This window comes from Pistacia vera, unplaced genomic scaffold (assembly GCF_008641045.1).
Source record: "Pistacia vera cultivar Batoury unplaced genomic scaffold, PisVer_v2 Contig812, whole genome shotgun sequence".
In the NCBI taxonomy this organism is placed as follows: domain Eukaryota; kingdom Viridiplantae; phylum Streptophyta; class Magnoliopsida; order Sapindales; family Anacardiaceae; genus Pistacia; species Pistacia vera.
The window spans coordinates 163,473-175,010 of NW_022196682.1; the positions used below are offsets into that span (position 1 = coordinate 163,473).

General features: G+C 35.0%; 2 protein-coding genes across 2 annotated transcripts; both read left to right on the forward strand.

Annotated features, from left to right (window-relative positions):
* The first annotated feature begins 2,216 nt into the window (after window positions 1-2,216).
* LOC116117495 (loricrin-like) lies at window positions 2,217-2,893 on the forward strand. Its single transcript, XM_031403517.1, has 2 exons — window positions 2,217-2,227; window positions 2,290-2,893. Exons 1-2 carry the CDS (start codon window positions 2,217-2,219, stop codon window positions 2,891-2,893), a joined length of 615 nt encoding a protein of 204 aa, XP_031259377.1.
* A 2,310-nt stretch (window positions 2,894-5,203) lies between these two features.
* Window positions 5,204-10,052, forward strand: LOC116117497 (AUGMIN subunit 1). Its single transcript, XM_031403519.1, has 6 exons — window positions 5,204-5,603; window positions 5,687-5,819; window positions 5,923-6,057; window positions 6,167-6,290; window positions 9,712-9,849; window positions 9,944-10,052. The coding sequence occupies exons 1-6, from the start codon at window positions 5,345-5,347 to the stop codon at window positions 10,049-10,051; spliced, it is 897 nt and encodes a 298-aa protein (XP_031259379.1). The 5' UTR covers window positions 5,204-5,344; the 3' UTR covers window position 10,052.
* The last annotated feature ends 1,486 nt before the right edge of the window (window positions 10,053-11,538 follow it).

Sequence of the window (11,538 nt, forward strand, 5' to 3'; positions counted from 1 at the left end):
ACAATCTAACTGAAAAAAACTTCATTTACATGTTTAGGACACATACATTTGAAATCCATCAACTAGATTAAACAACCTCTAAAGTACATAAGATACCTTTGTCACTTTTTTGGAGCTTTTAAAACAACAGTATGCTCTCAAATGGTTCAATAATACCTCCTTAGAATCAAAAGAACTCAATTTGCTAGTGATTCGTAGGGATTGAACATTTGAAAGCTTGGAAATTGGTTAAGGGTCAATGATTTAACTATGGGAAAAATTTCGTCCTATAAATTAAGGGAAATTGTGGTTGGGCTAGTCCTTGAGACACTTCCACATCTAAGCGAGTTTTCAATTCTCACCCCAATTTTAGATAAATTTTATAATTTCTGGAGGATTAAAAGTCACTCCCCAGGAAATAAACCCATACAAGTTAAAACCCACCAGGCCAGGTCACATGGCTGACGTGGGCCCAAGTATAATCCCGAGTTTTTGTATCCATGGGCCTGGGCATCCAAATCTTAGGTCCGAGTTTAAATTCAAATTAATCATTATTAATATTTTTTGCTTTTATTATAAATATAATTATTAATTATTAACAAAGTACCAACTATTATTAAAGTATTAAATAATTTTTAATATAATTTTAATTATTATTTTATATAATATATGTGTAAAATAAGTAATTATTTTAAATAATGCGTATTATCTTATATATAATACCAAATACTTAAACACTATGTTTTGCTTATTATTTTTATCTAGATTCTGGATCCTATTCTCCAAATAATGTTTGGCACATTATTCCAAGAATATTACCCTATTTTTTTAATTACTTTTAGACCCCATAAAGTTATTAATTTCATCAAATACACCCTAAAAAAAGTTTAAAAATTATCAAAAACACCCCCGCAACCCATACTCGCCAGATTCAGGCAACCACCATCGGTGGTAGCCAAAATCTATACAACGGCCAACCTGCCGACCATAAATGGCTGGAAGTTCACCGATCTGGCCGTGAATGACGGCCAAAGAAATGGCCGTCTTGGCCATCGTTGACCTCAACGACGGCCATCTTTGGCTGTCACTGACGGCCAAAGATGGCCGTCGTTTTGGCCTTTTTCGGCCGTCGATGACCACGGCAGGCCATAGATCTGGCATTTTCCGGCCAGATCTGTGGTGGATCTGGCTGGAAAAGGCCATAACGACTCGTTACGACACAGATCCGACCGGTCTGTGTCGTAACGCGATTTTCCGACCAAATTCCGGCGGTAGTGGCTAGAATCTGGCACTGCAGGTGGTGGGGGTATTTTTGTCAATTTACATATTGGGGTATTTATGAAATTAGCAAACTTAGGGGGTTTTTCTATAAATTTTTAAATTTTACCTCGTAATACTCCCATATTCAATTATCCAATACTATCCCCAAAATCCTACCCAAAATAAGAAACCAAACGCATACAAAAGTGTTGTCTCAAAATCCGTAGTAACAGTAACAAAATATAATCTTGAGATTTGCGATTTTGCCAATACAGTAACATTAATAAGCAAATACAAGGTTGAATTCACTTGGATAGGTAGTGCTCTCTTTAGTTCCAGCCAATCCTGTAAGTTCAATAACGATGTGAACCATAACTGATATCGTTTCCTAACTCTTAATTACGTACACATCCTACTTAGTTCTGTCGAAGATCAATTGGGTATCTCCGGTTTGTTGCATTTTTGCATAACAACAATTGATATGAAATTATTTCTAAAAATTTTGAGAGTTATGAATTTTGGATAGATTTGTCCATTTGTTTCAGTCCGACTTTAGAGAGATCAAAGAAACATATATATATATATAATATAATTACCCCATTCTTTATAATTTCCCTTAATTGTGATTAAAAATACTTCTACAGTATATGCAATTTATTAATTTGATGTTGTTTGGTAACTGAGAAACCATTAAGTGAATGTTTCAGTCCAATATTTTCTAGCCACATGAATGAAATTTGAGCAAGAAGGAATAATTTCAGCTCACAATATTAGAAGAATCTACTAATTAAGAACCTCGTGGTACAATAAGTTAAAAAGATCACACGAATTCGAAAGAGCTTCCATAGCAGACAAGATCGCCGGACATACTAAAAAACACACACACACACACACGCACACAACACAATACTTGCGGATTTTCTCTTAAAATCCACAGAAACAGTAATTCCCGAAGTTTTACTACGGAGTTGTTGGCGATGGAGGCAATGTGACATTTGGGAATGTGGGAAAAGGGGGCAGGAGTGGCTTAAAATATTTATGAAATGGCAGAAAATGTGGTGGAATTGTAGGATTTGGCAAATTTGAGCTAGGAGGTAATTTTGGTGCTGAAAAAGTCTTCTTATGTGGTGATGGTGGCACTGAATTTTCTGGCGGTGTCGCGCTAGGAGGCAATGCTGGTGGCACTACGGCGGTTGGTGAAGAAGTGCTTTTATGGGGTGGTTCATGCTTTGAATGTTTTGGTGATGCTGAGCTTGGGGGCAATGCCGATGGATTTGGTGGTGTTGTGCTAGGAGGCAATGCTGGTGACACTACTGGTGCCAAAGAGGTGCTTTCATGTGGTGATTTTGAGCAAGGAGGCGATGCCGGTGGCACGAGAGCAGGTGGTGAAGAAGAGTGTTTATGGTGTGATTTATGCTTCGAATGTTTCGGGGATGCTGAGGTTGGAGGCAATGCCGATGGTTCAGGTGGTGAAGAAGTGATACCATGTGATGGTGGCATTGCGGGTGCCATTGAAGGAGGTATCTCTGTCTCTGGTGGTGAGGGCAATGGTGCAAAATGGAGTGGTGATGAAGTGAATGGCGGCAATGAAGGAAGCTTAGGCTTGGGCAAAGGAGGAATATCCTGTGAGTGTAACAATTGGTTCATGGATTGAGGCTTCAAAATGTGAAAAAAGGGGCGGGCTGCCAGGGCTGAATTGGTGATTGAAAATGGGAAAATGATGAAGAAGGCAAAGATTAGATAAGGGGAAGAAGAAGCCATGACTGAAGTTTTGAGGTAGAATGAATGAAGCTTAGGTGAGTGGTGAAGGAACTGCTGGCATGGAAGGTTAATATATATGGATCCATAAAATTTAAAGCAATTAATGTTGGAAGGTGAGTTTATACCCAATTACCCACTCGTTGGTTATAAATAGTGTTCACTTGTAGTTGTAGATCAACAAAGTGGGATACTACCCACAATTTGGTTCTGTTGTATTTAAGAAAAGTGTTTTGAGTAAATTCATTTTTTATAATAGGTTGTTATCTTTGAAATCCGTAAATTGAGACTTGAATAAAAGTATTTTATCCATATATTATTTATTTATAATGTTATGCATAAGTATTAACTGTTTGATTACATGATAAATCTCCCCCTCTCAAATGAAGAAAAAGAAAGCAGAGCTACTTTTAACGGCCCATTAATTATAAATGGCAACTATATACAGAGGTAGGCCTTTGTCATTCTTCCCCATTTAAGTGCAGTCTCAACTCTCACCTTATCAGTTAGACAGTTAAATCTAAAGAGGTGGCTGGTGGCCATAACTTTTTATTTCTATTGTGAAATCAGGCCGGAGGGTTCAATGAATAACATTGTAGTTTCAAAAGAACATGTAGAATGTTCAATGGACCTCAAAGTTTAATTGAGGTGGGCGCAAATTGGCCCAGACACATGGGTTATCAAAAGAAAAAAAAAAAAAAAAAGGATTACACAAGTGAAAAAGTTACACACATATATATATATATATGATGTTCAAAAACTGAGGTGGCCAAAGTGAAATCTGAATTACAGGGACAAAATATAATATTCTATATAAAATTCACCCCTGCTTGGATGTGGCTCCACAACTGTGTATAATAATATTGCAATTGTGAGAAGAGTAAATACTAAACATATATTTTTATACAATATTTCTCATATAGTATTACGTGATAAAATATGATTGATTGATTTTAAATTAAAATTAAACTTTTACCCAATCATTTTTTGCCACATAATGTTGTATGAGAATGTTGTATGTGTAGTATTATTTTTGTAAAAAATAGAAATAAAGATGATGAAATAAATGCCAGATAAATATGAGTTTTGATTATTTGATTTTTGGTAAATTAAATTTTAAAAAATTATAAATTTGTGATTGACAAAATTTTATTTGTAAATTGTTTATAAGCATAATGATAGACGGGACGTAGTTTCTACAAAATATTTTTATAATTATGAAGTAAAATTGAATTTATATTAAATAAATATCATTTAATTAATTATTAAAAAAATTCAAACTGAAGTAGAATTCGCCAGTCTTGGCAGGCCATTGCCGGCTGTGGGAAGCGGTCGGTAATCAAATAAAGGTGTACAAGTGATAATGAAATTAAAGGGTTTAATAAATTACACCACTAAAACTTGAGAAACTATTTGCATCTCCTAAGTCCAAACTATGAAAATTACTAAGAACACCCATCACTCACAATGACAATTTTTTCCTCGGTTCTATTACTCCCCCCGCAAAAAAAAAAAAAATTAAAATAATGCAAGAAATTTTAAAACCTTTCGAAAAATTAAATTTATCTATTATAAAATATTTAAGTGGCTTAACTTGGAAAGACAAAAAAAGTGTGTATTTTTAATTAATTTTAGAAATATATACTTAAGTCATGTAAGAAAAAAAAAAAAAAGCAATTGTAGTCGACGATCTTAGATCATTGGCTATTATCTTTTGATCACTGGCTAACACTCTAAGATTGCAAGCCGTGATTTGCAAATTACAACCAACTATTTGCAAGTTGAAGTTTGCCGTAATATGAGATTGTAGTCGATGATCTCCAATCACTAGTTACAATTGCACATAAATTTTTTTTATTTTTTTCAATTTTTTTTTCTTGAATTTCCTTTTGTAAATTTTTTTAATTCCTTTTTCATATCTGAATTTTTTAGTTTATTCTTTAATTTAAAAATATCTGTAAGTAAAAAGACTGATTAAACCTTATAAAAGTTAATTTTAACACGGTTAACACCATTAACTAACGGCAGGTTGTGTTTTTGATAGTTTTGGTAGTTAGGGGAGGCAGAGTTAGTTTCTTAAGTTTCAGGGTTGTAAACGACAACCCAAAATTAAACAGCAAGGGAGGCAAAATTTTCATTTCTTAAATACTTGGGCCCACTAAAGCAACTGCTTAACCGTTGGATTAATTTGAGGATGATCAGTACTTACTCAAAAGATTGGCCTTCACTAAATCGTCTTCTTACTCCTTTCTTCAGGTTCCCTTTTAACCCATCAAAACATTCTTATTCAGTGTTCTTGATCTCAAAATTGTTTAATCCACTCTCTCCGTTTACAGATTGGTTAACAATGAGCGACATAATTGATTCTCCGGTGACAGATTCCGTAAAGAGCGGAGCAGGTAGCGATGCGTCGCGAATTGCCGAAGTTAAGGCGTGGTTGGCCTCACAATTTGAAGCAGCTGGAAAAGAAGTTCCTGATTTCGAATACACGCCTCGAAGCGTCGCTCATTTGTACAATTTAGTAACTCTTTCACAAGCCAAGACCCAAGCTGCCAACATTGTCGCTGCTGATTTTCGCCAAAAGGCCACCGAGTATCGCTCACAAGGTACTAAATTTTAATTACTTCTTCTTTCTTTTGGGGTTTTCAATTTTAATTCGTCTAATTGTTTGTTATTTGAATGGTCTTAGCTGCAAGGATTAGAGAGATTTTGGAGAATGTGGGACTGGCACAAGAGAGTTTGCCATCTAATGTGGTTTCTTCAGCTCAAGTTCTTGCTAACGTAGCTAATTTGTTGAATATAAGAGACACTGAACTTAGCAGGTGGGTGTTTCTTTATTCTTCAATATTATTGCTCTTCATTTTTGTTTTTGTTTTTTTAATTTTTAATTTTTTTACAATTCTTGATTGGTTCAAATTTTTTCAGTTTTCTTGTAGCAATGGGTGATATTTCGTTGAGAAAAACTGCTGTACAGGAGAAGAAGGCAAAAGTACGCAAGGAGTCTAAAATTCTTCTGGATTACACCCGCAAGGCAATTGCAAGGTTAACCTATTTGAAAAGGTAATGTCTTAGATTAACTTTTCTTTTAAATGCAATTTTAGTTCTTGCCGTGGAATATCCTTGAATTGGATCTTGGAATCTATATCTGTTGTTTGATTTACTTTGGTAGAACACTTGCGCAACTAGAAGATGATGTAGCTCCTTGTGAAGCTCAAATGGAAAATTGGAAGACCAACTTGGCAGTAATGGCATCGAAGGAGCGACAGTACCTGCAGCAGTATAACAACTACAAGGTATTGATCTTTTGTTGTTACTTTTATTATTTCCGAAGTAATATTAGAAGGTGAGGCTCTTTTTGGCCTCCCTATGTTAAATGGAGAAGAATTACTTGCAAAGAATTTGACAAAGAAAGTCACTTAGTATTATGACATTCAACTCTCACTTAGAGCCCATTCTGAGAGTTGCCCATCTTTTAAGAGATTATTTGAGGAATTTAATATGATCACTTGTTGAGGAAGGAGTTAAAGTAGCTCATAAAGGATTGGAGAAGATAATTTGAAATGAGACTTTGGCACTAACTCACCTTAGAAACTTCATTTGATTGACATTTTGCTAAGGGCATAATGAAACTTGATGAGGGAACCTTTGGCAGGACAGCTGTCGTTTTTATCTTTCTGCAACTTCATTGAAATCAACTAATAGATTTGGAGAGAGATACAGTAGATTTTATATGCTAATAGGAAAATTTTCATGCTCTCCTGTTGTTGGTATTGCATATTTTAACAATTTCAAGGTTGAGAGAAGTTTTGAGCAATTGCTTAATTCTTTTCACGCACTCCTCCAAATTTTGTTTAAGTCAGGATGCAGGTCCAAATTTTGATGCTCTCCTGTTGTTGGTATTGAATATTTTCAACAATTTCAAGGTCGAGAGAAGTTTTAAGCATTTACTTATTCTTTTTACACACTCCTCCAAATTTTGTTTTTGTCATGAAGTAGGTCCAGATTAGACACTAGGAATTTATTTTTAAGTTTCCTGGATTCTTTAATTTGGCTAGTGTCACTGTCATCCTTGGATGTCTCGACAATACAGTTTAGTATGATTAAATTGTACAAATACCATGTGGGTATATGAAGGAACAAGGCCTGTGAAGATTCATTACATTTGAAAGTTTATAAGGATGCCTACATTCGTGATTTGAAGAAGATTTGATATTCATGACATATATTGATCTTGTTCTAGGATTCTGATCTCTTCTACAGTGGATATTAGTCGTATCAAAGCTTGAGGCTAGTAGACCCAGGTAACAAATTAAACCATTTGGTTCTACATGGTTATGCATCTTAAGAAGTACTTGTTAGAATATGAATTAGGGAGGTGAGGTTTTGAAAGTCATTTGACTAAGAGTGGAATTATGAGAAAAATGAAGGAAGTGGATATTTAAATGAGAGAAATATATGACATGACTAGACAAAGAAATATTTTATATGACATAGAATCGGTTCATAGGAAATTGTACACCCATCATTTGTCTTGATTTTATGAGAAGTTTAGGGATTAGAAAATTTTCAGTTAGCATCATCTTTAAGAACCTCATTTGATTTTGGTTTCATTAAGGAATCCCTTTCATCAAATATTTTCAATTGCAAAAAATTTTATGTTAATTTGTTATTTGGAAGTTTAATGTTGGAAGTATTAACAAAGTTGACTAGGGAAATTGAGGAAAAATAATGTAGTTTGATTCATTTCTTAAATTTCTTTGTGCTGGTTATAGATTCAGTGAACTCCACTTGAATGGCTTTCTCTGTAATGTGATCTCAGCCTCTTAATTGTTGTTCAACTTGAAGAACTATCAAAACAGGTTGTGTATGTGGCTTTAGCATTTGAATTGAATTTGATTTTCTCTCAAGCTTTGTTGGCCCTAAAAAATTATTGAACCCTATAGTGACCTTCTAAAAGAATGAAATTCAATGCCCTTTCTCTTCCTAATTTGTTTTCTTGAAACACTGGATGCAAACATTACATTCTCTCAAGCTTTAGCAATTGATATGAATTTGATTTTCAATTCAAGCTTGGTTGGCCCTCAAAAATTAGTGAACCTAGAAATTCAATACTCTTTCTCTTGATTATTTAATTTCCTTGAAACATTGGATGCGAACACGTCTTTCTCTCAAGATTTAATAGTTGAATGAATTTGATTTTCTCTTGAGCTTGTTGGCCCTAAAAAATTAGTGACTTGTAATTACTTTCTATAACAATGAAATAACCCTTTCTATTGATTATTAGATTTCCTTGAAATGCTGGATTCAAACATGTTTCCATTTTCTGATAGGAACCCACTCCCAAATTGATAGGAATTAGGCTGGGCAGTAGGCTTTTGATAGGAATTGGGTTGGGCAATGGTCCTTTTGTGAACTTAGATAGAACTCTCCTTGAAAAACTGGTTTGTCAAGAGAGGGTTTTCAACTCCTTATAAATCACATGCCCACCCCTTTTTTCTCTCAATGTGGGATCCTAACATTCTCCCATACTTTGAGACAAACGCCTTTGTTGGTCTTTTTTCTAAAGAGCACCCGCCCTCATCAACTACCCCGCCCTCATTGGCCTTATTGCCCTTCCTTTTGGTCTTACTTCGCCTAGAAGCCTGTCAGCAACTTTCCTTCTCGCCCCCTCGGGGGGGCCACTAAGCCCTACTGCGTGTGCTCGGAAGGTGGGGCTTGCTCTGATACCATTTGATAGGAATCATCTCCCAAATTGATAAGAATTAGATTGGATAATGGGCCTCTGATAGGAATTGGGCTGGGCAATGGTGCTTTACTGGGCTTGGGTAGAACTCTCTTTGGAAAACCGGCTTGTCAAGGGAGGGTGCCCAATTCCTTATAAACCACATGTCCACCCCTTTTTCCTCTCAATGTGGGATCCTAACACTTTCCAAGGTACAACCTTGATTAGGCGGCAAAAAAGTTAGAATGCAACTTATTCTTCTGGTATTTTTAAAAGTTCAGTTGTGGTTGTGGTGGTGCATCTATTGATTCAAGCGGTTATTTGATTGAATCTACAATAGGAGAAAAATCACTTTTAAAAGTAAATAAAACACTTAGCAGAAAAAAAAAAAAAAAAATATCGATTTGCTGGCTGTACAATTAAAAGACAATTTGATTGCGCAACATCAGCTCATTTGTTCTTCATTACTCTTTAGCTATTATTAGATATTTCATATTTTCTTTTAAATATACTTCTAGGTTCTTGCACCAAGTGTAATCAGGTGCGACACAATTATTTACTTTGCGAATGCAACCAAAAAAGTCTAGGCTAGACAAAGTCATATGGGGCTTTTAAATATTGAAACACCGAAGACCCTTTCTTTCTTCACTTGTTATGTTTTCTATATCATGTTTTTGTTTTCTCTATTCAAATATTTAACATATTTATGTATATGAGTGTAAAAGTATGGGATTATAGATATTGTATTTCTTCTCAAAATTTACATTATGGAACTCTGTCAGTCTAGATTTTTTTATTGGAGTTGTTGCCTTTGTACTTCCACTCCTGCTGTTTAAATTGGAATCCTGGATCCAGATTGAATATGGTTTTCTCTTTTTATGTTTGTTTTCAATGAAGCTTCAAAGGATGAGTTGCTCTCAAATCAATTATTCGTATATCACCTACATTTTGTTTCATTTGTGTATAATTTGCACCAAATCCCTTTTCCACAGGCATTACTCAATCGTCTGGGCTATACCCCTGAGATTAGCCACGGGGTGTTGGCTGAAATGGCTGAGCACAGAAAAGAGTTAGAGAAGAAGACAAAACCCATCCTGGATACTCTAAGGAGCTACCAAGACTTGCCGCCGGTAATTCTGTGTTTTATTAAATACAACACCGTCATTATACTTCTAAATTCATACATTTTGGATGGGATCGATAAAAAAATTTCTGTTTGTGCAGGATAAAGCTTTGGCTGCTTTAGCTATTGAGGATAAAAAGAGGCAGTATGCTGCTGCTGAGAAATATCTTGAAGATGTACTACAGTCTGCCCTTGCCACCAACGATTGACACCCCCAATTTTTTCCTATGTAAAGATATGTTAGACCCATTTGGCAGCTTTAGCTTGTAATCTGCATTCCCAAATGGCCCAAAAGAATGACACTTCAGATGTCTAGGTGTCTTGTTTGCAAAATCTCCCACTGCAATTTCCCTCTCTTTGTGCTTGAAAATAAAATTACGTTGATTTATTTTACAGTCATAGTTTTGGTAGGTTTTATTGAGTGAATTAATTTTAGTCTTTATCTTATTTAAAGTTCTATAAATTCTATCTTAGATTCATTTAAATAGTATTTAGTTTATGTAATTAATTTTAATTTTGGGTTGAACTAGTAATTAGTTTTATATTTTATTTTTATTGTATTAGTTTATAATTAACAAGAGATAACGAGAATTTGATCTCTTGATAATAATTCTTACTCACTTGTAACCACTTCTGGTTCCTGGGACATTATTGAGTAGCTTTGGTTGTGTCAAGGTTGAAGCACATTCTATGAAGAGGTGGCAATTATGTGAGCTAAGAGCAGCTTATGCCACCAACAAAACAAATTGAAAAAGAGAGGTTAAAGACATCTCGATAAAATACACTTACTCTGTAAAAAAAAAAAAAAAAAACAATTGTAGTCGACGATCTTAGATCATTGGCTATGATCTTTTGATCACTGCTAACGCTGTAGATTGCAAGCCGTGATTTGCAAATTACAACCAACTATTTGCAAGTTGAAGTTTGGCGTAATGGAGATTGTAGTCATGATCTCAATCACTAGTTCAATTGCACATAATTTTTTTTTTATTTTTTCAATTTTTTTTCTTGAATTTCCTTTTTAAAATTTTTTAATTCCTTTTTCATATCTGAATTTTTTAGTTTATTCTTAATTTAAAAATCTGTAAGTAAAAAGACTGATTAAACCTATAAAGTTATTTTAACACGGTTAACACCATTAACTAACGGCGGGTTGTGTTTTTGATAGTTTGGTAGTTAGGGAGGCAAAGTTAGTTTCTTAAGTTTCAGGTTGAAAGGACCCAAAATTAAACAGCTAGGGAGGCAAAATTTTCATTTCTTAAATACTTGGGCCCACTAAGCAACTGCTTAACCGTTGGATAATTTGAGATGATCAGTACTTACCAAAGATTGGCCTTCACTAAATCGTCTTCTTACTCCTTTCTTCAGTTCCCTTTTAACCCATCAAAACATTCTTATTCAGTGTTCTTGATCTCAAAATTGTTTGATCCACTCTCTCCGTTTACAGATTGGTTACCAATGAGCGACATAATTGATTCTCCGGTGACAATTCCGTAAAGAGCGGAGCAGGTAGCGATGCGTCGCGAATTGCCGAAGTTAAGGCGTGGTTGGCCTCACAATTTGAAGCAGCTGGAAAAGAAGTTCCTGATTTCGAATACACGCCTCGAAGCGTCGCTCATTTGTACAATTTAGTAACTCTTTCACAAGCCAAGACCCAAGCTGCCAACATTGTCGCTGCTGATTTTCGCCAAAGCCA

Coding starts and splice junctions, on each gene's coding strand:
- LOC116117497 (XM_031403519.1), top strand. CDS start 5,345: ATGAGCGACATAATTGATTCTCCGGTGACAGATTCCGTAAAGAGCGGA. Junction 5,604..5,686: donor CACCGAGTATCGCTCACAAG/GTACTAAATTTT, acceptor GAATGGTCTTAG/CTGCAAGGATTAGAGAGATT. Junction 6,291..9,711: donor AGCAGTATAACAACTACAAG/GTATTGATCTTT, acceptor CCTTTTCCACAG/GCATTACTCAATCGTCTGGG.